This window comes from Hyperolius riggenbachi, chromosome 3 (genome assembly GCF_040937935.1).
Source record: "Hyperolius riggenbachi isolate aHypRig1 chromosome 3, aHypRig1.pri, whole genome shotgun sequence".
In the NCBI taxonomy this organism is placed as follows: Eukaryota; Metazoa; Chordata; class Amphibia; order Anura; family Hyperoliidae; genus Hyperolius; species Hyperolius riggenbachi.
The window spans coordinates 129,768,785-129,795,639 of NC_090648.1; the positions used below are offsets into that span (position 1 = coordinate 129,768,785).

Genomic DNA, 26,855 nt, shown 5'->3' on the forward strand with positions numbered 1-26,855 from the left:
GCACAGTATATATGATGTGTACACCGGAATCTCCTATATGCTAAATAACATCTGTGCTGTAAGAATAAAGCCTGATGTGTAGCCGTGTCCCTAATGGAGATGGTCAATGAGATGGAAATAATTCTGCGCTGATGCTGGTTTATGCAAATGTATGCACTCTTTGCTCATGAAATCAAATAATTTGATATGTTGTTAAAATTTGGTTTGGTGACTACGAATTAAAGGGTACCTGAGACGGATGAAAAGTGTTATACATACCTGGGGCTTCTACCAACCCCCTTCAGGCTAATCAGTCTCTCTCTGTCCTCTGCCACCTGGATCTTCTGCTGAGTCCCGGTAATTCAGCCAGTCAGCGCTGTCCAGCCACGTGCCGCTCCTACAGCCAGGAGCATTCTGCACCTGCGCAATAGTGCTGCGCAGGTGTAGTACGCTCCTGGCGGCGGAGTGTGTGCATGTGCACTACGCCAGACTGGCTCAAGTACCTGAACTCATAGCAGCAGATGCAGGTGGCGGAAGAGGACAGCGAGGGACTGATTAGCCTGAAGGGGGCTAGAGGAAGCCCCAGGTATGTATAAAACTTTAATTTCATCTGTCTCAGGTTTACTTTGTTACACAGTAGTACAATACTCTACATATGCACTCCCCACAGAGCTGCAGAGAATCCATTGAGAATGTTGTGCACATTGAACACAGAGTTGTTGTCTATCGCCCATAATCCTGGTTCAGATTGTGCATGAAGAATGTGTAATAGAGGAAGAATCGCCTCATTCCCCTGCAGAGTACCTGCACATCACTCTTTTACATGTACCCACACTTACATTGCCTAGGGCCAGATAATGTTCTTTGTTCCAGTCTGTACCTTTTTACAAGTACCAAGGACTAGTTTTAGTCTAAGGCTGGTTTCACAGTGGGACGTTACAGGCGCATGTTAGAGCAGCCTGTAACGCACCCCACCGCACAGCAATGAAAAATCAATGGGCTGTTCACAGTGCCCACGTTGCGTTACAGTGTAACGCTGCGCCATAATATAACGTACTGCATGCTGTACTTTGTAAGCGGCAGAGCCGCGTTAGACTGTTTGCACATGCTCAGTAACGTTGGGGAGGAGCGGAGAGCGGCCAGGCACATGGCTAATTTAATATTCACTGCACTCAGTGACGTGCAGTGTTTACTTCCTGGAGCGGCCGCTCTGTGCGGCTATTGGCCGGCGGGACCACGTGATGCCGCATGCGTCCAAGAGTGCGCATCACGGCATCACGAACGCCAGAGTGAGCTGCACAACGCGGCTCACTCTGACGTCCAAAGCAGGGAGCACCAGGTGTTGCGTTAGGGGCACGTTATGCGACCATAACGTCCCCTAAAACGCAACGTCCTGGTGTGAAACCAGCCTAAAGGGAATAAATATGACATATGTATGTCTACATATCCTTCTCACTTCAGTTGTCTTTTTTAAAGGAGTCGGTGGATTTTTGTACAGACTCCACAGCCCTGATACTCATGTCTATATCATCATGTCACATGTCACTTTGGGTATCCTTTAATGTTTTTAATTTTTTCCTTTTGTTCAGCTGTGGATTTCTTCAACCAGATCAACATGTTGTATGGGACCATCACAGAGTTCTGCACAGAGACCAGCTGTTCCGTCATGTCAGCTGGACCCAGGTATGCACTGGCTGTATCATTCTCATGTCTCATTACAATGGAGCTGCGTCACAGAATGCATACACACGCTATACAATACTCGGCTGAGGCAGCCATTTGTAACTGTCTCAGCTGAGAATCTGGCATGTGTATAGGTGTCCCCTGAGCTCCTTTTAAGATATACAATGCCGGCTCTTCAAATGACAAGGACCCCGAGCACAATGTTCTCCTCCTTTCCCCTCCTGCTGGTTGCTGCTTCACTGTGCACTGTTCTATGGTCCCTCCTTCCCCATAGTTACAGATGCGTCGTTCTCCTGTAGCCTGTACAGCACTCGTCTCTTGAGCTGCCGCCTGAGGGATGTAGTCCTGATCAATTTGCTTTGTGGGTGTTTATGCACCCTTATAACTGGCAGTTACTGATGTAACTGGCAGGTTGCACTTCCAGTCATGTGTAACCTGCCACTTATGGGATGTGATAAAATAAATGGTTTTCATATGATCATATCTGCCTGCATGCATTCCACTGACATGAAACTGCAATTCAATCAATGCCACGCCCCTTAACTTTCCATAGAGTTGAATACCAGAAGGAGTTGGGGCTTGGAGGTCATTTTGGAGACTCAAATGATCTCCACCATAGTCGAGGAGAAGAAAAAAAAAACTGTAGAGAGCTGGAAATCCGTATGATCCTTCATGAGGAAGGGCTTAAATGTTGCCCTTCAGGTGAAGCTCCCAGTTCTTTACAGTTTAATGTAAAAATGCATTCCTACAAGCTGACCCTGTAATTATACTGCAGCAATTTTCCCCACCCAGTCTTTACCTCACCACAGCATTGCAAATGCATAACATTCTATACATGTCCACAGTCATAAGTCTCTACATATACACAGCCCAGAAGGAGGTGGCTCCTCCACTCCAGTATCTTAAGTGAGAAAAAGCTGATCATTTGGTAGTGGTGGCTGCCGGGATTCAGGTCTGCAGGAAGAAGAAAAATGAACCCTTAGTTGGCCATCAAAAAGATCTTATGAGTCCTTGTGGAATATGTTCAGAGGGAGCCAGCGCTGGAATGCTGGAGTGTAAGTGGATCAGGGGAAGCCTCTAGTGCTTCTCAACACTATTACAGCATGTACCTTTCTATCAATGACTGTTGACCAAGTGCCTCGCTGTAAGAAACATCACAAATACCCCTGAACCAAACATATTACATAAGAGTACTTCATAATTGTGTATGAATACTCTTCAAACACTCCTTGATGCTTGTAAGTAACTATAAACACTTATGAATGTCCATTTATACATGGTTTGCCATTTTTTTCATCTCAAAATTGATTATAGTAGAATATAATAGATTGGCTATGACGAGTTTAAGACCCCTTAGGACAGGGGTCTCAAACTCAATTTACCTGGGGGCCGCAGGAGGCAAAGTCAGGATGAGGCTGGGCCGCATAAGGGATTACACACACACACACACACACACACACACACACACACACACACACACACACACACACACACACACACACACACACACACACACACACACACACACACACACACACACACACACACACACACACACACACACACACACACACACACACACACACACTCACACACTCCCTTGCATTGATTTTTATTTCAAATTCACACTGAAACGAACTATTTTACCTATTTTACCTTATAGTTCGCTTCAGTGCTCCCATTACAAGTAATCCGCCGTGTCCCCGCTGCAAAACGAGGGCTGCAGAGCCCCCAAATCGCCCGGCATTTCCTGGAAGGGGCAGAGCTTTCAGCTTCAGCTCTGCCCCTCCTAACGTCAATCACGGCGCATCGCCGCCTCTCCCCACCCCTCTCTGGAGAGGGGCGGGAAGAGGCGGTGATTCGCCGCGATTGACGTCAGGAGGGGCAGAGCTGAAGCTGAAAGCTCTGCCTCTTCCAGGAAATGTCGGCGGATTGCCCCCCGGGTGATTTGGGGGCTCTGCAGCCCTCGTTTAGCGGCGGGGATGCGGCGGATTACTTGGGAGCACTGAAGCGAACTATAAGGAAGCTTTTGCCTGCGAGGGCCACAAAATATTGTATCGAGGGCCGCAAATGGCTCGCGGGCTGCGAGTTAGTGACCCCTGCCTTAGGTCAACTAAAGTGGGTGTATATATACACCGCATGCATTCAGAAAGGACGCTGGGAAATGTGGGAGTCGAGCGAAGCCGCTAGTAGATTATCAACAATATTGCTAATATTCTATCACTTTACCTAACCTACCTCTCACACTAACCCTCCCTCTACCTACTCCTACTATTAACCATCTCCTTCACGTTACCTTGCACCAGCTATACGAACAGCGCGCAAATTATACATTGGCACTGCTATAGCAACAATTAACATTGTGGTCTAGTTCGGTGCCCAAATCACCTGCCTTGACATGTGTTGAGAAGCTAGGCTCTAGACTGCACAGAGGCTTCCCACTACTCAAATATCTCATTTTTAATACAATCTTCCCTTCAGGTACGCCTTAAAGGGAACCTGATGTGATAAGTATATGAAGGCTGCCATATTTATTTCCGTTTAAACAATACCATTTGCCTGGCAGCCCTGCTGATCTATTTTGCTGCAGTAGTGTCTGAATCGCACCAGAAACCAGCATGCAGCTAATCAAGTCAGATCCGACAATGTCTGATCTGCTGCATGCTTGTTCAGGGTATATGGCTGAAAGCATTGGAGGCGGAGGATCAGTAGGACAGCCAGGCAACTGGTATTGTTTAATATGAAATAAATATGGCAGCTTCCATATCCCTCTCACCACATTTGCCCTTTAATTTTCCCACCATGAAGTTTAGTCATATCCATCTAATGCTATCCCATAAAATAACCCACCCATTTCCTATTCCTTAATTTCCCTCTTCTACACCTTAGGTCCAGTCTGTCCTCCCCTTTTATTTCACGCCTTGTTCTCTGGCACATCTCTATGTAAGCTAGTAGTACCACTACTATGCAGACCTGTGCTAGCAAAGGTCCACTTAGAGCACAGCTACATTAGCTCTTTGACAAGAGGTTGCTTTCGTGACAGTGTTTGTACAGAAATGCAGATTAGACTTTATTTCTGTGCAGCTCTTGTTGCAGAATACACTCGGGTGTTAATAGTGCATTATTGATCTCTGCTGCGGTGGGATTTACCTGCTATTCACTTAGACTTTTTTTTTAAGGTAAATTGTAAAGCGGGGTCAACTGTTGGTGTATGCAGACATTTTACTGGTAATTTAGTGGTATGTGAGATAACCTAATTTACCACCAATATCTTCCAGGTATGAGTACCATTGGGCAGATGGGACCAACATAAAAAAGCCCATCAAGTGTTCGGCTCCCAAGTACATTGATTATCTGATGACTTGGGTCCAAGACCAGCTCGATGATGAGACCCTGTTCCCTTCCAAGATTGGTAAGCTAAACTGAAACCCTAGTATAAGATGTTTAGTGTGTACGCTTGTATTGTTAGAAATGTTTGATGGTTCTCTGGTAAATTATGTTTCTGTGGGTGGTAGCTTGCCTGTAAGTAAATCAGCTGCTTTTATTGTGTTTTCCTGCTTATGTAAAGTTTTATTCTAGATTGTTCTCATCATGCAGGCTACAATTTGGTTAATTTAGTCTGTTGGTCTCTCGACTTGCAGGCCAAAGGGTGAGGGACCTGGCAAGGGGAAGTTGAATAAATCGTTCAGGTGGTGACTGCTTTGAGAGGTGCTTACTGACTATAAATGCTTATCTACTGCTTTATGACATCTTGGCAGTTGAACTGTAAACTACCTGGCGGAGCTTCTCACAGTTAAAGGACCACTACAGCCCAAAAAGGAAGCAGTCAAAATCTGACCAAACTGATTGGTTTTGTGCATTTTATTTGTAATACAAAAAACAGCTTTATTGAATATTACACAGCATGAACAAGCAAGTGTGGATAATATAAAGAAAAAAGGTTAAATGAATAATCAGCACGTAGAGGCTGAAATAGAAGAAAAGTGTACCATTTGCCAACATAAATGCCTGTCCTACATAGGTGAATGTTTGAACAAATCAATGCATAGAGGTACCTTCAATAAAACGAAAAACAGTATCAGCCTTGTATAGCTAAGATTGCAGGCATACAATGTGAATTTCAAGGTAGAAAGAAGTAAAGCAGGTTGGTCACCGGTTGCAGTAATCCAACATTAGTTTAATCCAGCAAGGTACAGAGTTACATACAATGAAGTGAAAGGGCCGGCCTAACAGCTGTTTTGCAGGTCTCCCTGCTTCTTCCTTTGGCCTCTGAAGAAGAAGGTAGACCTGCAAAACAGCTGTTAGGCCGGCCCTTTCACTTCATTGTATTTAACAGGGGCACTATGGCAAAAAAGTATAAAATCTGTGCAAACACATACAAATAAGTACATTTTTTTTTCCAGAGTAAAAAGAGCCATAAATTACGTTTCTCCTATGTTGCTGTCACTTAACCCTCCTGGCGGTTAATTTTTTTTGCCAAAATGGCAAAAATCCTTTTTTTTTAAATTTTTTTTTTTTTGTGTTTCATGTAAAGCTACCAGAGTGGTAGCTACATGAAACACCACTAGAGGGCGCATGTGTCCCTCTAGTGCGATCGTCGCCGGCATCAATAGCAAACAGGGGAACGCGTATATAACGCGCTCCCCTGTTTGGCTTCTCCTGTCGCCATGGCGACGATCGGAATGACGTCATGGACGTCAGCCGACGTCCTGACGTCAGACACCTCCGATCCAGCCCATAGCGCTGCCCGGAACTCATTGGTCCGGGCAGCGCAGGGCTCTGGCGGGGGGGGGGGGGCCCTCTTGCGCCGCTGCGTACGGGCCATCGCCGCAGAGCGGCGGCGATCAAGCTGTACGCGCGGCTAGCAAAGTGCTAGCTGCGCGTACAGCATTTTAAATGGAGCAAATCGCTCCATCAGGGGCTGAGATATCTTCCTGCGCGGCATAGCCCGAGCTCAGCTCGGGCTTACCGCCAGGAAGGTTAAGTAGGTAATAGAAATCTGACAGAAGCGACAGGTTTTAGATTAGTCCATCTCTTCATGGGGGATTATCAGGGATTTATTTATTTTCAAAAGCACTTAGTGAATGGCAGTTGCTCTGTCCAACTGCCAAAAAGCTGTGTAGGGAGCAGGGAAGCTGGCCGGCATCATTGTTTAAATCCTTTTTAGGGAATATCTTTATAAAGAATAAAAGCCTTGCTGAAAATCCCCTATGAAGAGATGGACTAGTCCAAAACCTGTCGTTTCTGTCAGATTTCTACTACCTACTGTAATTGACAGCAGCATAATAGAAAAGCAATTTATGGCTCATTTTACTCTGGAAAAAACATACTTCTTATTTGTAGATGTTTGCAAATAATTTAAATTTTACATTTTTTCACCATAGTGCCCCTTTAACTTAATGATGTACCTTGCTGGATTAAACTAATACTGGATTACTGCAAGCGGTGCCCAACCTGCTTTACTTCTTTCTACCTTGAAATTGGATTGTTCTTGGGTGGTGAGCACGGTTTGTATCCAGGATTCAGCGTGCTATTTAAAAAGGAACTCCAGTGAAAATAATGTAATAGTGTTTAATTTTTACAATAATTATGTATAAATGATTTAGTCAGTGTATGCCCATTGTAAAATCTTTCCTCTCACTGATTTGCATTCTGACATTTATCACATGGTGACATTTTTACCGCTGGCAGGGGATGTCACTGGAATGAGATGCTGCTTGCTTTTTTGGCAGTTGTAAACAGCTTTTATTTCCCACAATGCAACAAGGCTCCCACAGTGTGATGTCAGTACCTCAGTGCTGTGAGGCGCTGACATCACACTGTGGGAGGGGCTTCACCACAATATCAGCCATACAGAGCCCCTGATGATCTGTTTGAGAAAATGAATAGATTTCTTGTGGGAAATGGGGTATCAGCTACTGATTGGGGTGAAGTTCAATTCTTGGTTACGGTTTCTCTTTAAGTCTGCATGTGAGTGCCAGTTGCATACTGCTACTTCTTGATTGGATACAAAGTGAATTTATTAGCGTCAATGGTTTACCAAAATGGTCACCAACAGATGGGCTTTTATCAGCCTCCACACAGTTGAAGGGAGGGTTTGGTGGGTGGAGAATGAAGCGCAGGGTTTGGCTATTGCGTGCGCAGACGTGGGTAAGCGTACGTATACATACTGTGTGCCAACTGCACCAGCGTTCCATACTGTAAACTACTCCTGCGGGGACCAAGTATTTCGGGTTGCGGGGGAGCCTGACCTCGAGATCGGGTCCCCGACTGGAGTGAAATACAGCAAACTGAGCAGCTGCACAAGGGAACAGAGGATGCGATTTCAGCGCAAAAAAAAGGTTGAGTGACACGCAGCAATGCTTGTTTTACCTAGGACTGTTTGCCTGATGACTCCTTTAAATCACCTCTGTGGGTATACAGTAACTTTCTTTTAAATGGAAGGCTGCTCTCTATGCGTTGCTTCCAACTATCAAAGGAAGGGGAATGTCTGAAAGTCACCTTGCACAATCTCTTGTTTGGCATAAAACAGGCTTTTAAATAGAATAGTCTTTATGGACTTAGAAGCCGGTTCACACATGCAGTGGATCCATTTAAAACGGATTTTTTTTTTGTTTGTTTGTTTTGAAAACTGATCCGTTTATAACAGTTTTGTGTTATTTGTAGCTAGTTTCCAGTATGTTTAAACATATAGCAGAAACATGTACTTCCTTATGGGTGTTTTTAATTATTATGGTAATGTCTTTTTTTTTTTTTTTTGTGTGTGTGCAATAGGAAGTGAGTGGTTATGCTCTATCAAGCAATATGTTAACCATATATTAGGCCTTGTTAATGTACTTAGGAGGGGTTTGGGAGTGGTTTTGGTAGTTCACAATATCCTAGTCCTTGAGAAACTGCTTGGTGATATCCTCCCAAACTAACTTGCAATGGTGCAGGTCGCTGTACTGAGGATGTTTGTCAGAGCTTTGAGTGGTCCTGGACAGCCAATATCTGGTCCTCCACATTGAAATGCCACTTGGTAGGCATATTTGTAGCCCTGCTTGATAAACAGGAAGCCCACAAAGATGGCGCTGGGGGAAGGAGCAGGAAATTGAGGCAATATGCTTTGGAATACAGTTTAAAGAGAAACTCCGACCAAGAATTGAACTTAATCCCAATCAGTAGCTGATACCCCCTTTTACATGAGAATCTATTCCTTTTCACAAACAGACCATCAGGGGGCGCTGTATGACTGATATTGTGGTGAAACCCCTCCCACAAGAAGCTCTGAGTACCGAGGTACTTCTGGCAGTTTCCTGTCTGTGAACCTTGTTGCCTTGTGGGAAATGGCTGTTTACAGCTGTTTCCAACTGTTAAAACAGCATACAGCAGCTACATCACCTGCCAGCAGTAAAAACGTCACCATGTGATAAATGTCAGAATATAAATCAGGGATTTAAAAGATTTTACAATGGGTAAACACTGACTAAATCATTTATACATAATTATTGTAAAAATGAAGCACTTTTTTATTACAATATTTTTACTGGAGTTCCTCTAAGCGTAAAGGTCTGTGTGGGAGCGGAAAATGTTTTCACATTGGTTTTCATTTTTTCCGTGGGGATCTGGTCTGCGGAAAAACACGCTAAGTTCACACCCTCCGTTCAGTTTTCAGGAACATACCGGGTATCAAACGCAGTTTTATTTGCAAGTCAAGATGGCCAATATTTTTAATAGTACGCTCTGTTCATACGTTTTTGTCTGCCCCAGAAAGTTTACCGAACGAATATGTTTTTATTGAAAGTGAGAACTGACACTTAGCCACATTGTCTGGAAAAATAGCAAGTATACACAGCGCCAGGTTCACAAGAAATGGGGCAGCCCATTTTGTCATGTAGACATTTTTTTAATTTGGTACCAAAAAGAGCCCAGGTGAGCAGGCCAAACGACGGTAGATAAGAGGAGGATGCATCAACGTGACACTTAGGGCAGGTCTGGGAGGCAGAGGCCTTCTATTTAGCGACCTGAAATGGAAGCTAGGAATGTTCTGTGCTCTATATGGAATTGAATCAGTCTGTTCTTCAGGCATGAAGAGTTTTTTTCTGAAAGTGGACCTGAACTCTTGCACAGGACAGAATGAAAACCTATAGAAATGCACCCTATATGTATTTAGAGAGCTTAGCCTGTCTAATTCTCCCTCATCTGTGTCTAATCACAAGTTGTAATTTGATCCCTCTGCTGTGTCAGCTGACTGCCACGGCAGAGAGGTAACTTGTGAACACAGGATGTTAATATGTCTGCTTCCGTGAAAGCAGGAAATAGAATCACTGCAGATTCATTACAGGACTTGTATCAGCTGTAACAAAGAAATTCTTTTCTTTAAAGGTTATGCTGTTGCGTATCTTTTAGAGCGGAGAGGAAATTCTGAGTTCAGGTCCGCTTTAACAGCCTGGAGGGCACTTTGACAATCCGCAACATACATACATGCATACATAATATAGTATTTATCACATACATTCCTTACATGCATATATACAATGGTATTAACATATATTCTGTCTGAATACATTTTGTAATGACAATTTGTGTCATGAGAAGAGATCCTGCATCAGGGTTGTTTATTATATGTTAGTTCTGCTTTTTGTTGCTGATATGTGTTCTTCCTCCTATTAGATGACCTTTGTCCACACATCACTGGCACATGCACTCTATAGCCGCTTATCACAGCTGGGATTTGCCAACCACACTTCGTTCTGCTCACTTGGCTTAAAGGGATACTGTAGGGGGGTCAGGGGAAAATGAGTTGAAGTTACCCGGGGCTTCTAATGGTCCCCCGCAGACATCCTGTGCCCGCGCAGCCACTCACCGATGCTCCGGCCCCGCCTCCGGTTCACTTCTGGAATTTCTGACTTTAAAGTCTGAAAACCACTGCGCCTGCGTTGCCGTGTCCTCGATCCCGCTGATGTCATCAAGAGCGCACAGCGCAGGCCCAGTATGGTCTGTGTCTGCGCAGTACACTCCTGGTGACATCAGCGGGAGCGAGGACACGGGTGTGCAGGCGCAGTGGTTTTCTGAGTTTAAAGTCAGAAATTCCAGAAGTGAACTGGAGGCGGGGCCGGAGCATCGGTGAGTGGCTGCGCCAACACAGGATGTCTGCGGGGGATCATTAGAAGTCCCGGGTAAGTTCAGCTCATTTTCCCCCGACCCCCCCCCCCCCCCCCCCCCCCCTAACAGTATCCCTTTAAGGCTCATACACACATCAGACTATAGTCTTTGGAAAATGAAAGATCACAGACCAATCTTACAACCCTTATGTAGTATGAGAGCCATACTCTACACAGTCTTTTCTATGGAGATGAACTCCACATCAGAAAAAAATCTTTGCAAGATGCTGCACACACAGATGCTGTACAGACACAAAAGATCAGTATCTGCAAAAGATCTGTTCCTGCCAAAAATCCATTCCTGCAAATTGCAATGATAATCTATGAGATCTGCAGATCATCATACACACAGGATTTAACTGACATTCATCTGCAGATCAAGCAATCATCCGCAGATCTGAAAATCCATCCTGGTGGATCTGATCTGCAGATGAATGTCAGTTAAATCATGTGTGTATGATGATCTGCAGATCTCATAGACTATCATTGCAATTTGCAGGAACGGATTTTTGGCAGGAACAGATCTTTTGCAGATACTGATCTTTTGTGTCTGTACAGCATCTGTGTGTGCAGCATCTTGCAAAGATTTTTTTCTGATGTGGAGTTCAGCTCTATAGAAAAGACTGTGTAGAGTATGGCTCTCATACTACATGAAGGGTGGTAAGATTGGTCTGTGATCTTTCATTTTCCAAAGACCATAGTCTGATGTGTGTATGCACCTTTACTTAGAGCTCATGTGAATACACAAGTGGAGTCATAAAACAGCTGTAAAGTAGTAGCCCCTGGTCACTGTTGTGGGTTCCCAGAGCTCTGGAAATGTTGCGTTGTGTGGCTTCAGTAATGTACAGTGGGCTGTGTTGCAGCATGCACAGGAACAGAGGGACTACCTAAGGCAGAGGTGACCACACATTTTCGTCTTGTGAGCTACTTTTAAAAATAAGCAAGTCAAAATGATCTACCTATGAACAATTTTAGGAGCTCAGTGGTATATACAGATGGGAAAATGTAATGCGGTCTGGATCTACTGTGAAGTTCTTTGCAATCTCTACCGGTAGATCACCATCTACTCAATGGGCACCCCTGACCTAAAGTATCCTTCAGTATTTTCAACTTTGTTGAAAATGCTACTTTATTAAGATTGTATCATTAGTGGGTGCCATTTGGGTGCCTGCAGCAGCTGCCTGTATGGATCTTATTCTTAAGCATTCATGTATTTCTCTGCACACTTGGTTTAAAGCAGATGTCACCCATATAAAATGTTATTAAATAAACATATCACCTGGTTTCTATACTAATCAGGACCTCATTCATCTTAATTTTGGCGCTCTCCGCCACTGTCTTAGACTTACAGTATAAAATAGTTTCATTTTTGCCTCTCTCCAAGATGGCTGCGACCCCCGTAGTACTTCAGGTTAGAGCGGCGTACGTTCTCACAAAAAGCCGTGCATGAGAGCTCATTAGATCTGAGCATATGCAGAGAGCTCTCACGCTCAGCTAGGTCCACGCAGCATTCGCCTGACATATAGAGTTTGTATTCCCGATAGCCATCATGCTGACTTACTACCTCCTCTTGCCTGCAGTGGTGCAGCACGTAGAAACTCTCCCTCTGTGCTGTGAGCACCGTTACACACCGGCACTAGTCTGGTGCTGAAGTAGTGCACACAGAGGGAGAAGCCTTCTGTAGTGATGTGGATTCAGGGGCTGGCAATGGGCAGGAAAGGGGAAGATCTGCTTGTTAAAGTGTAAGTGTTGGCATAAAATCAATTTATTTATTTTTATCTGCTAAACAAGTAATAAGGATGCTAACCAGGCAATCCAAAAGTTAAAATAACTTTCATTTTCTTGTTGATAAATGATCATTCCCCAGTTTACCTGACTCTTATTTGGTACACTCAAAGGAAGTTGCAAAGCATGCTGGGTTGTCAATTTTTTTTTTTATTTTTTTTTTGCGTTTCCACTTTCCCCTCAGACTTAACTAATGCAGCCTGATTGGCTGAAGCCTCTTTCCCGCCTGTTTCCCCTCCTACACCTCCTGTTCCTCTCTGACTGGCCAATATTTCTCATGCTGAGACAAGGCACTTTCTATAGTGGAGGGCAGGCAATGCATACACAATCAGGCACAGAGTAAAAGGAAATGACATAAGGATTGGCTTCAAAATAGCCACAGTTAAAATGGGAAATGCTAAGAGATTTTTTTTTTTCTTTGCTGTAGAAAAATCACTAATATCAAAACGCGGACAGTGCAATACATATGTTATGTAAGTAGAGCAAGTATTTATCTACTTATGTTTTTTTTCTGAGATCATATGGCTGACAGCTCCTCTTTAAAGAGGCACTGAAGCGAAAAAAAATTATGATGAATTGGTTGTGTAGTACGGATAATTACTAGAACAAGCAAAGAAAATCTTCTCATATTTTTATTTTCAGTTATATAGTGTTTTTTATAACATTGCATCATTCTCTAATAATTACAGTTTACACACTACTCAGCATTCTAAATGATTTTACAGAGCAGGTCGGTGAACTATTGACCTGTCCTCTGCAGAAAAAAAAAACAATACAGTGACTGACAGTTGAGATAACATCCTTCAGAAGGCAGAGCTCTCTGCGACTTTGAAAGTCATGGAGCTCAATGGCTCTATTGTATAGATAACTGGAGTTTCTTAACGCTTTCTGTACTGGAAACTATTAGACTTGTGTCTCTGCTGCTAATATTTTTTTTCTTAGCTGTACTACACATACAAATCATTATATCATTTTTTTCCCCCTTCCGTGTCTCTTTAAGGGAAGCACGCCTTACTAGAACAAACTTTTAGGGCCCATTTCCATTATATGCGGTGCGATGCGGCTACATGGCTGCATCACACCACGGGTGTCCTGATCCCAATGCACGGGAATGGAACAGTTTCCATTCCGTGCATTGTGTGCGGAGCAATCCGAGAATCTGCAGCATGCTGCAGATTCTCGCACAGCCGTATCCGCCCGCTGTTCCCTCCATACACTTCCACATCTTCCAATGCGGATGTGACGCGGCCAGCAGTGGAAGTGATGCTAGGTGGCCGCATTTGCATTACTCCACAAATGGAAAAGGGCCCTAACAAAGCACTGTCGAAGTATCCCAATTCTTATTTCACACGTTTTCCGTCAAGTGTTCTAGCAGTTCTTGGGCGGATATCTTTCTCATGTGTAGCAGGCTGGCAGTTGCCTGTAGCTGTTGCCAGGATTTGGCCTCTGTAGTGGAGCTGCTTTACGGTTTATTATTATTAATAATAATTTATATAGCACGAACATCTTCCGTAGCGCTGTACATAGTACAAAACAAATATTGGGGAACAAAAATACATGAGAAATTCAAGACACTGTACAGTCATGACCTTCAATAGTAGAAATACAAATTCGTACATAGTTAATGTGTAGTTTGAGATCTTAAAAGTTAGTATGTGGCAGCGATCTGTAAACTTGGCTTTCCCATGTGTTAAGGAACTACAAGTCCCACAATGCATTGCAAGAGTCTGATAGTCATGATTCATAAAGGCAAATGCATTGTGGGACTTGTAGTTCTTTAACAGCTGGAGAGCCAGCTAGGTACTCAATAGAAATGTCAAGCTCTATATTAGGAGAGGTAATTCATAAGATGACACAAGTAATTCATGAGAAGTTTGGTGAATCAACCAATGCTTTCTACTGTAATGCAGGAATGCTGGTCATAATTGACTGTCCACCAGCTGATCCAGAGAGGATGAGAGGCAGGCTGTACTGCACATGCAAGCACACAGGAAACGTACTCTGTCCAGCAGTTTTCATCTGTGCTATATTTATATGCACTTAGAGGAACTGTACTTAAAATACCATAATTAGTAAAACTACTGTTTACCCATTTTATCTTTCCTGCCCCAATTTGCATTCTGAAATGTATCACAGGCAGCAACATCCTAACACTGTGGGGTTGCCTCTCGAGCGCGTCCCAGTGGCTGCAGCTGTTATGGGAACCCATAACAGTTGCCAGTCCGACAGGAGAAACCTGCTATACAAAGGTTTAGATTAGTCCTGAATGATTTATCGGTTTTGCATCGCGATGACTGAAATGGTGATTCCGTGATAGTCAGAGCAGCGTTTTTTGCCGATATCCCGCGCCCTCCCACTGTGCACTTCAACTTGCCACTCTATGTACAAGTAGCAGCGGCTCATCGTCTCTTTTTTTCCCGGCGGTGGCTCGCTAACTCCTTTCTCATGCTGTGTCCTCCTCCGTCATCGGCTCTCTTGCCCTCCTACTTTGCCTAGCGTGTCATGAGGTGGGCGGGCGCCTCTTGCAGGCTCTCACTCGTTTCCCTATGCCTCCAACAGTGCTCCCAGCGTGTCATCAGCTGGGTGGGTGGCAGACTCCGCCCACAGGATCTCACTTGTTTTCCCTCTCCCTCCAGTGAGAGTGAGAGCTGATGACACGCTAGGTGCTAGTGTGTCATCAGCTCTCACTCCAGCTGGGCCTGTCAGTCAAAAACAGTGTGGCCAGTAATCAAGTGTTTAGGCTTAGGAAATGGAATTGTCACAGCTCCGGCCCCGCCTCCTTTGCGCGGCAGAATTCTGATTGAGGCAAACAGCATGGTGATCTCATTGATCTGTGCAAAGCTTTTGTGTGCTGGCCTGGCCTGGCGTACTGTGCATTTGATAAAGGAGCTTAGTGAGCGGACTCTGATTAATACTAAAATGGTTTCAATTTCAGGCTTGATAACTGGCTGAAGTACATGGTGTACACTGTGAATTTAGTGCTAAAGCTTTATTTTAAGAAAATTGTGAATCTAATCGAAATTGCAATTTCTGACAGAAATCGTGCAATTCAATCTTTTCTTAAAATCGTTCAGGCGTAGTTCAGATTATTATTCTTTACTGCTGGTAGGTGCATCACTGAGGAAAGGTTGTGTGTTCTGAGCTGAATAGAAAAATCACCTGGTCTCCCAAAGTTCACTGGGAGAAGGGAGTATAGCTAATCAGCCTAGGCGAGACATCACTGAGAGGACGGGGCTACAGATTATGATACAGCAATATATAGCTATGGGAAGTGTTTCTGATGCTGAAACCAGGATATTTAACGTAAAATGGGTATCCTGATAACTGACTGTATTTTACTAAATGTTATAGTTCTTGTTTAACATCCTAACTGCTATTAGAATGTACCCAGTCCAGTTTTGGATTTAGGCGAGCTTTATACTGTATTTTCTGGACTATAAGACTCACTTTTTCTTCCCCCAAAAGTGAGGAAAAAGTCACTGCTTCTTCTAGTCCAAATGCAGGGAGTTCCTGACTTGTAAACACCTGTCAATATGAACGTCCAACCCGACGCAATGTCAGGGACCCCCTGTACTGTGCCCATGCAGAGGAGGACACAAAGGGCACAGAGGGGGACAGAGGTGGACACAGGAGGGCACAAGGGGGACAGGAGGAGACATGAGGTACAAGGGGACTCCCTGTACTGTCCCCATGCAGAGGAGGACACGGGGACACAAAGGGGCATAGGAGGACGACACATGGGCGACACAGAAGGACACAAAGATACAAGAGGTACAAAGGGGGCATAATCCACAGGATGCTCCTTCACCACGGATGCACCAGGTTTAGTATATTTTTTTCCCTTGGTTTTTGTCCTGTAAACCTAGGTGCATTTTATAGTCAGGAGCATCTTATAGTCCGAAAAATATGGTAGTTAGTAGGTGGGCTAGTTTCACACAACTTGACCGGTTTCACTTTCTTAAGGCTGTGTTTGAGTCCAGCACAGATGCATGCTCTGATACCAGTAAGGACAGTGCTAATGCTGTGGCTTAAAGCAGGGATCCCCAACCTGTGGCCCGCGGCCCACTGGTGGTCCGCAGGACGTTTTCAGTTGGGCAGGACTGTCCTCTTGCCTGCCCCCTCCGCCCGTCCCCCTCCGCGGCCGCCGCTGCTGTTACCTTTGGCGGCCGCTTGGTCTCTTATATTCCCCTTCTCTCTCTTTTGCCAGCGTGTGAGAGGGAGGAAGCAGGAGAGACAGAGCGGCTTCCTGTAGCGGCGCGCCGTTACTATGGGAACCGCTCTCTCTTTCCTGCTTCTTCCCTCTCAATCACAGCAGCCGCGGGGCGCGCTTCTGTGACTCACACTCCGGCGAGAGAGAGAGGGGGGAATGTAAAGAGACCGCCGGCAAAGGTAACTGCAGCGGCGGCCGCAGGAGGAGGGGTGTGGGCGGGGGCTACTATACTGGGGCACAATGCTAGCTATACTGGGGCACAATGCTAGCTATACTGGGGCACAATGCTAGCTATACTGGGGCACAATGCTAGCTATACTGGGGCACAATGCTAGCTATACTGGGGCACAATGCTAGCTATACTGGGGCACAATGCTAGCTATACTGGGGCACAATGCTAGCTATATTTGGGCACTATACTGGCTGTACTGGGGCACTATACTAGCCATACTGGGGCACTATACTAGCCATACTGGGGCACTATACTAGCCATACTGGGGCACTATACTAGCCATACTGGGGCACTATACTAGCCATACTGGCTATACTGGGGCACTATACTAGCTATACTGGGGCATACTAGCTATACTGGGGCACTACCTACGTTTACTGGGCACTATACTAGGTATACTGGGGTAACTGTACTAGCCATACTGGGGCAACTAAACTTCCTATACTGGGGCAACTATGCTAGCTATGCCCCCCCCCCCCCCCCCCCCGGTAACCCGATGCGCACGACATTGTCTCCCCCCAGGAACCCTCTCTCCCCCTCCCCCACCACCCAACAACCACCCCCCCCCCCCCCCCCGGCGGGCCCCGGAGAGAAATTTGGACAGAAAGTGGTCCCCGGGCCATAGAAGGTTGGGGACCCCTGGCTTAAATGATACCCGGATTGACATGTGACATGGTGCAATAGACATGTGCTTGTACAGTGCCTAGCACACAGATAACTATGCTGTGTTCCTTTTTTTCTTTCTCTGCCTGAAAGAGTTAAATATCAGGTATGCAAGTGGCTGACTCAGTCCTTACTCAGACAGGAAGTGACTACAGTGTGACCCTCACTGATAAGAAATTCCAACTATAATACACTTTCCTAGCAGAAAATGGCTTCTGAGAGCAAGAAAGAGAAGAGATAAAACGGAATTTCTTATCAGTGAGGGTCACACTGTAGTCACTTCCTGTCAGGACCGAGTCAGCCACTTACACACCTGACACTTAACTCTTTCAGGCAGAGAAAAAAAAAGGAACACAGCATAGTTATTTGTGCACCTGGCACTGTACATACACATGTCTATCTCATCATGTCACGTGTCGGTTCGGGTATCCTTAAGTCCTCAGAAAGCTCCTCATGCTGCTTCTGGCTAGGAGTGCAGCAGTCACGTGACTGTGGGACTTGCAGTTTCTCGTCCTAGTATTAGGGATGATCAGTGATGGGCAAATACATCTTTTTTTATGCAAATGTATGTACATTTTATGCAAATAGATGCAGTTTGAAATTAGACAAAGCAATTTAAACCTGTGCGGGACTTGATTGGTCCATTTTCAAGCTGCATATATGTGCATACAAATTTACATATATTTGCATAATCTCAGAAGTATGTGCACATCATTGATCATCCCTACCTTGTGTAAGTATTGCTGAAGCCTTTAAGTGATCAGAGGGGAGCGTGCTGCTAGGATGAGGAAGCACAGTTATATTGCAGGTTCAGGGTGTTTGTATTTACAATGGCTTGCGAAAGTATTCGGCCCCCTTGAAGTTTTCCACATTTTGTCACATTACTGCCACAAACATGAATCCATTTTATTGGAATTCCACGTGACAGACCAATACAAAGTGGTGTACACATGAGAAGTGTAACGAAAATTATACATGATTCCAAACATTTTTTACAAATAAATAACTGCAAAGTGGGGTGTGCGTAATTATTCAGTCCCCCTGAATCAATACTTTGTAGAACCCCCTTTTGCTGCAATTACAGCTGCCAGTCTTTTAGGGAATGTCTCTATCAGCTTTGCAGATCTAGAGACTGAAATCCTTGCCCATTCTTCTTTGCAAAACAGCTCCAGCTCAGTCAGATTAAATGGACAGCGTTTGTGAACAGCAGTTTTCAGATCTTGCCACAGATTCTCCATTGAATTTAGATCTGGACTTTGACTGGGCCATTCTAACACATGGATATGTTTTGTTTTAAACCATTCCATTGTTGCCCTGGCTTTATGTTTAGGGTCATTGTCCTGCTGGAAGGTGAACCTCCGCCCCAGTCTCAAGTCTTTTTTGCAGACTCCAAGAGGTTTTCTTCCAAGATTGCCCTGTATTTGGCTTCATCCATCTTCCCATCAACTCTGACCAGCTTCCCTGTCCCTGCTGAAGAGAAGCACACCCAGAGTATGATGCTGCCACCACCATATTTGACAGTTGGGGTGGTGTGTTCAGAGTGATGTGCAGTGTTGCTCGATCAATATATGCTTTAAATAGCAAGCCTTTTGTGTGCCGCCTCTTCACTGTTTGCATGATTCTACCCTCAGGTGGGTGACCTGAGTGAGGCGTAGCACCGGCAGTTCAAGGATTAATTTTCCTGAAGGGGTTCCAGGACCGTGGCCAAGTTCACAGTGTGATGTGCAGTGTTAGTTTTCTGCCACACATAGCATTTTGCATTTTGGCCAAATAGTTCCATTTTGGTCTCATCTGACCAGAGCACCTTCTTCCACATGTTTGCTGTGTCCCACACATGGCTTGTGGCAAACTGCAAACGGGACTTCTTATGCTTTTCTTTTAACAATGGCTTTCTTCTTGCCACTCTTCCATTAAGGCCAACTTTGTGCAGTGCACGACTAATAGTTGTCCTATGAACAGATTCCCCCACCTGAGCTGTAGATCTCTGCAGCTGGTCCAGAGTCACCATGGGCCTCCTGACTGCATTTCTGATCAGCGCTCTCCTTGTTTGAACTTTGAGTTTAGGTGGACAGCCTTGTCTTGGTAGGTTTACAGTTGTGCCATACTCCTTCCATTTCTGAATGATCACTTGAACAATGCTCTGTGGGATGTTCAAGGCTTTGGGAATCTTTTTGTAGCCTAACCTTGCTTTAAATTTCTCAATAACTTTATCCCTGACCTGTCTGGTGTGTTCTTTGGACTTCATGGTGTTGTTGCTCCCAATATTCTCTTAGACAACCTCTGAGGCCGTCACAGAGCAGCTGTATTTGTACTGACATTAGATTACACACAGGAGCACTTTGTTTAGTCATTAGCACTCATCAGGCAATGTCTATGGGCAACTGACTGCACTCAGACCAAAGGGGGCTGAAGAATTACACACAACCCACTTTGCAGTTATTTATTTGTAAAAAATGTTTGGAATCCTGTATGATTTTCGTTCTCCTTCTCACGTGTACAGCACTTTGTATTAGTCTTTCACGTGAAATTCCAATAAAATTAATTCATGTTTGTGGCAGTAATGTGACAAAATGTGGAAAACTTCAAGGAGGCCGAATACTTTTCCAAGCCACTGTATGATGGAACAAGTACATATGGATGTAGTTGGTAGGCCAGCAGGGTGCTGCATGTCATGTGACTGATTTGTGGCATTGTATGCCCTGCACTGTACACTCTGCTGTCTGTGCAGAAGTGACAGTCTCCACAAAGTCTGTGTCTTCAGAGAATGTTTAGTTCCTCTTTGTTTGTTCATAGTTAAATTGGACAATTGACCATTGTACAGCTATATAGCAGGGGAAGGCTAGAGCTTCTTTCAGACCTTTATTTTTTTCTTTTTCCCACTTAGAAGATTGTCTGCCACTTCCTGCCCCTTTGATACTTGACAGCAGGGATGCAAGGATTCCAAGTTTTTACACTTGTGATGTGGGAAGAGTGGGTGCACCATTTTGTTTGGTGTTTGGAGTGACAGTGGGTGAGGATAATTATCTGCAGTGGGGTCACAGACACTCATAAAAACCTGGAGGATCTATAGTGGCTTCCTTGTGCTACGGTTCAAACTCTCTCTGTGCTCATGGGATGGGGTACCTGTAAATATTTTAAGAGTAGAAATCTTTTGCTCACAATTGCCCTTTCGGGCCTCTTACACTATATGCTGAAAAACTAATGCTTTCTAACTTTTGATTGCAGTGCATTGTGAAAAAGCTTTGTTAAAGGACCACTGTTGCAAAAATAAAAAAAATTTAAAATATATGTAAACACATACAAATAAGTGTGTTTCTTCGAGATTAAAATAAGACCATATGCGATCAGATTTCTCGAATGAAGAATTTTTTTAAATTTTTTCTGTACAACCAATAGTTTTATTCATTTGCTGTAAAATTGGATCATTTTATTGTATTGTGTGTGGCCACTTTTAGCCCTTTTTTTTGTGCTCAGATGTCTTCAGGCTAGCAGTACTTGCCACTGATGGTGGTGATATATTTATTTATTTTTTTCCTAAAAAGTAAAAATGTGAAAACCTTTGTGGATCACGATTACATTTCCCACAGGCAGTCTGGAATTGTACAGATGTTATACAGCCTACTTTATTACTTTGCAAATGAGGCTAAAAGGAAACGTAAGGCTCTTTACACTTGGTGTGGTGCGATTTGAAAAAAACCCCAGAGCTGTAAAATGGCACTGCGTTACAGCCGCGGTGTGGCCCATGGAAGTGGCACAGTAATGCACTGCAGCTTATGTATTACCCAGAGCACTCAGTGTGGGCTTTGTCATGTTCCATTGACTGTAATGGCCATTGCGACGAGCTGTGGTAGGAGAGAATACTGCAACGCTATAAATGTAAAAAGACCCTGAAAAGTTAAAAACTATGTTTTGGCACGAAGTACTCAGTACAGATGCTGTTATTGCTGCTGGTTGCTTTCATGCTTCCGACTGTTACTGCCTCGTCCCAATTATAATATTTTACTACAGGGAGAGTCCAGGCCTGTTAGCCAGGGGCTACCTGTGGTCATGCAGGTGTTCCAGACTGAGCATGCCCAGTGAGAGGAAGCGCTCGTGTCAAAGGGTCAGACGTGCACAAGTGCTTCTACTCGCTAGGCATCCGTGGATCAGGAACTTGCAATGGCTGGTGAACTTCCGAGACGCCATGAAAAAGACTCTGGAGAACAGGAAATGTCAGGAACCCTGAAGATAATGAGCAGCACTAACAGTATCCCTAGTTAGTACTTTGTCCCAAAATGTAGGTAGTTTAAAAGTTTTATTTTGGTTCACTTCATGTTTGCTTGCAAGTATAACACCACATCATTAACATGAGTTATTTTCCGGACATGGCACTTGTAAGAGATCTGCCTCCCAGGTTGTTATTTTAAGGTACTCATGCGTCACCAGCCTTTGTGAATTGACATGTGTACAGATCTACTCTATAAAGTCAGTAAGTTTTGATCTATTTATAACTTGTGCTATTGCTTTGTGAATTGAGCACTGTATACAGTAACAGCTGTTTCCTTAATGACTTGTAAAGGGACTTTAGCCAATTGTGTTTAAAGAGGCTTGTTTCCTGGAAGTTCTGCAGATACTCCACCTCTTCTGAGTTACTAGTATGGATGTTTAATCGCCCAAAAGTCTGCTTGCTTGCTTTCTACAAGTCAACCTTGTTTCCGCTTTCTGTATTCCAGGTGTCCCTTTCCCCAAGAACTTCATGTCCGTGGCAAAGACCATCCTGAAGCGCTTGTTCCGTGTCTACGCTCACATCTACCACCAGCACTTTGACTCTGTTATGCAGCTACAGGAAGAAGCACATCTCAACACTTCATTCAAACATTTCATTTTCTTTGTACAGGTGAGAACACCAGCATAGACATCCTCCTCCTGTTGTCTAGCCCATTGGTTCTCAGCATTGAAGGCAGGGCTTTGGAGTTGGAGTCGAGGGGTCAGAGCCATTTAGGGTACCTGGAGTTTGAGTCGGTAATTTCAAAAACTGAGGAGCCGGAGTTGGATGATTTTTGTACCGACTCCACAGCCCTGATAGAAGGAACGGTACAGCATACACGATCACGGTGTCTACTGATCTTGTTAGTGATTTGCCAATTGTGTTAGTGTTTCCCAGAATGTAGTAAGATTTTCTTACTATTCATGCAAGTGAGAGGAACTTGTATGGTGCCACAGCTGAGTATCCTGTTAAACATGCCGTGTGCCTGTAGGCATATTCAATGAGATGCACATATGTTAATGTAAAATAATGCAAATTATGCCTGTCTGGATCTTGAAAATGAACCAATCAAATCCCCACCTCACCTTTATTTGATTGGTCCATTTTCAAGCTACATACATTTGCATTCAAAATTTGCGTAATTTTGCATCAAGCAACTGCCAAGACAAATTCCTTGTAGGTGCAAACTTACTTGGCGAAATAAAATTGATTCTGATCAACTCGGGAATTTAAATTTCATTGAGCATCTCTTCTTCCTTAGTAGTTACATCAGTCCTCTGCCTGGATGAAGTGTGTCACTTACTCAGAATGAGTATGCAGATGAGGTGGTCGTACCCCATTATCTGCATGCTTTTCCCAGCTGTGTGACGCAAAATGCAGGAGCCCAGGTCAGCGAAATAGCCATTGAGGTGGAATTTTTTATTTTTTTTTAAATGAGAGCCTCTGCAGTTTTTCTGCTGAAGTTTTTATTAAGAGAGCCTGCATTTAACACCTTTTTAAAGCATTTTCAGACAAATATCCCCATGTTTTTGTTCATGCATATACGGTGAGTTTCTCTGTTGCATCTAGTGGTGATTAGTATGCTGCTACAAGGCTCTCGTAGCAGAATCATTCTAGTCCTCCAACTCTCTTCTGCTTCAGAAGCAATTCTTGTGCTGCTCTAAGCAGTATCTATAGCCACAGCACTGCATTTTATTGCATCTGACTGAGGTGAATTAAACATTTAGGCTACGTTTACAGTGGTGAGTTGCATTGTGATGCAACAGCGGCATTGTAATGTAGAACATCGCATTGAATGAAACACAGATATCACAAACCAGTTGTGCATGGGGCAGAAATGTATTGGGTGTTATTAAATAAGCTGTGCAATTTTTTAAAATCCCCAGCGCACGCTACGGGCTGTGTAACGTGCGCTGCCAACTTGCGCACGATCCCTTGTATTTAAAGAGACACTGAAGCGGAAAAAAAAATATTATGATTTGTATGTGTAGTAGAGCTAAGAAATAAAACATTAAGATCAGATATATCAGTCTAATTGTTTCCAGTACAGGAAGAGTTAAGAAACTCTAGTTCTTATCTCTATGCAAAAAAAACATTAATCTCTACGACTTTTAAAGTCGTGGAGAGGGCTGTTATCTGACTTTTATTATCTCAACTGTAAGTGAACTAATTACTTTTTCTCTGCCAGAGGAGAGGTCATTAGTTCACAGACTGCTCTGAAAGAAGCATTTTGAATGCTGAGTGTTGTGTAATCTGCACATATTAGAGAATGATGCAATGTTAGAAAAAACACTGCACCTGAAAATAAAAATGAGGATATTTTCTTTGCTGCTAATCTTCTAGTAATTATTCATAGTACACAACCAATTCACTATATCATATTTTTTTTCGCTTCAGTGTCTCTTTAATGGCCGCTCCTTTACTCCCGCACAGAGCCCAGTCGCGTCCTGTAGCTTACTAAGACGTGATCCCCGCACTTTGATTGGCCCAATAGGATGCCTGTCACTCCGTGCTGCCCATATGATATGCTTTTTAAAGGAAATCCTACTGTCATGTTTAGTGGTCTCCTGGGGTCTCTGAAGGGCATATTACAGTGGTTACCCATGTTTACCCGTCTGCAATCTGAATGTAGTGATGATTGGTCTCCTTCTCTCATCCTTTCTTCTTTCAGGAATTCAACCTGATTGATCGCAGAGAGTTGGCTCCTCTTCAGGAACTGATTGAGAAGCTGGGATCCAAGGACAGATAGAGGGTCGGCACTGAGCCGCATTTACCCGTGAGTGAGCGATCTCTTCTCATCGTACTCACCCTGACTGCACCTGAAGCCATTAGTTACCTGGATGGATGCCCACTTACCACTGATACAGGAGGAGAGCTCCACTGGAAGTCTTCCCCATTACATAGAGATTGCCTTACCTTATTTTTATATGAACTTTTATAGAAATGCTTTAATAAGAACACTCCACTAAACATGCAACTAGAACCCCCCACAATTCTGTTTTCATGTGTCATGTAGGCTGGGGGAAATGTTCACTTTTACTTTTTAAGGTCATTTGCTGCAGTATACCACCAGTGGACTTGGCCTTGTATACCACTTGCTACTGCTTCTCGCATTGTTTTTCATTTTATACTGTTGCTACGCTGTTGTTTTTTACAGGTTGTGTATATCAATGTTTTTTATATATGTATCCTTAAACTTGCAATAAGTGACTTTTTTTAAAAAAAAAAGGAAAATAGTCCTCCATTGCCTTATAAAGTCTAAAATGGGATAAGTGAAAGTGGTCTCCACATGACCCAATCGTGGCATGCGTTGTAGTGACACGCCTCCTCAGTAAGAGTGAACAGCTCTGCACAGCGGCCTTCTAGTCTGTAGAAATGGGCATTGTTCTCTCCACGTGTGTATTTGTTTTTTCCCTTTGTCACTTTACTTGTTTTATTTCTATCATTTTTTTAAAGAAACGTTGGCTGTATCCTAGAGGAACTTGGTTTATAAGTTTTTTTTTTTGTTTTTTTTTGTTTTGTTTTTTTTTTCTTCATTTTTAACTTGATCAATTATCCCAGCAAGACAGAAGCTCTATTTTTTTAACATAATTTTCCAGAAGGATGAACTGATCAGTCTACAGAAACCAAGTAAATCTGTGCTGTTTTTATGAAGATAGAAATAAAAAAATCTTGCTAAATAAACAATGTTTGACGTGATTTGGTGGATCAACTCCAAGGACATCCACATATAGTATAGTGTATGTTCAGAGTTTATTGCTAAAGCAGACCTGAACTCAGAACTTCTTCTCTGCGCTAAACGATACGCAGCAGCATAATAACCTTTAAAGAAAAACATTTTACAGCTGATACAAATCCTGCAATAAATCTGCAGTGTCTACTTCCTGCTTTCATGGAAGCAGACATAGGGTTCACAACCTGTGTTTACTAATTAGCAGTTCTGCCGTGGCAGAGTAGACACAGCTGAGATCAAATTACACTTGTGATTAGTAATAGATGAGTGGGAATGAGATAAGCTAATTACATACTGGGTGCATTTCTACATGTTTTCCTTCTGTCCTGTGCAAGAGTTCAGGTCCACTTAAATGTTATATTTCCATTATTGTATTACATATAAAGATTTGTAATCCCACCAAAAAAAAGGGTAGTTTCAACTGGAAACTTGTTTTTAGATCCTAGGTTCTCTCAATAGATGGTATAGATGGTACTTCAGAGGGTACTTTAGTTGGGGTTAGGGGGGGACTTGAACTTGTCTCGGAGTCCTTTCACACTGTATGGCATCACAACACTGAGGCAATGATACTTCTATGGGGCTATCACTCTGATTACGGTCCCGGGTAACATGCTGCATGCAGTGCATATACAGGGTAACATGCATGCTTGCAGTGGCAGTAAGGCATGCTTTCATTGCACTGTATGCCTCACTGCATAGTTAGAGAACCCGAGGTGGGTTCTAAGAATGCTATCAGCACACAGAGGCTGGGTCTGCATATAATGCCCAGCTTCTGTTGCTATACAGTGCCCCCCAGGCCCCTCCCTGCACTCTGCTGTCCCCCATAAATCAAACGCAGTGCTAGCGACATGCAGCGTGTTGATAGCAGGCTGTTTACCTTTGCACGGTCACTCTCGCCGCTCTCCCGCCTCCTCTATATCTCTGCTCCACGCCTGCGTCCCTTCCCTCCAATCAGCAGGGAGGGAAGGGACGCAGGCGGGCAGCGGTGACATAGAGGAGGCCGAGAGTGACAGTGCAGATGTAAATAGCCTGCTAGCAATGTCACTAGCACGGCGTTTGATTTATGGGGGACAGCAGATCACAGGGGGGGGGGGGCTGGGGGGGAGACAGTATAGCAACAGAGGCTGGGCATTATATTTAGATCCAGCCTCTGTGTGCTAATAGGATTCTTAAAACCCACC

General features: G+C 43.9%; 1 protein-coding gene across 2 annotated transcripts in view; it reads left to right on the plus strand.

Moving 5' to 3' along the window:
• The window catches only part of LOC137563016 (MOB kinase activator 1A), a 47,646-nt gene extending 22,024 nt beyond the window's left edge, over window positions 1–25,622 (plus strand). For both annotated transcript variants that reach the window (XM_068274938.1, XM_068274937.1), the window contains exons 3-6: window positions 1,569–1,662; window positions 4,941–5,074; window positions 22,408–22,571; window positions 24,613–25,622. In XM_068274938.1, the coding sequence (XP_068131039.1) occupies window positions 1,569–1,662; window positions 4,941–5,074; window positions 22,408–22,571; window positions 24,613–24,690 (470 nt within the window). In that variant the 3' untranslated portion in view covers window positions 24,691–25,622. The remainder of the gene's footprint in view (window positions 1–1,568; window positions 1,663–4,940; window positions 5,075–22,407; window positions 22,572–24,612) is intronic.
• Window positions 25,623–26,855: the final 1,233 nt, after the last annotated feature.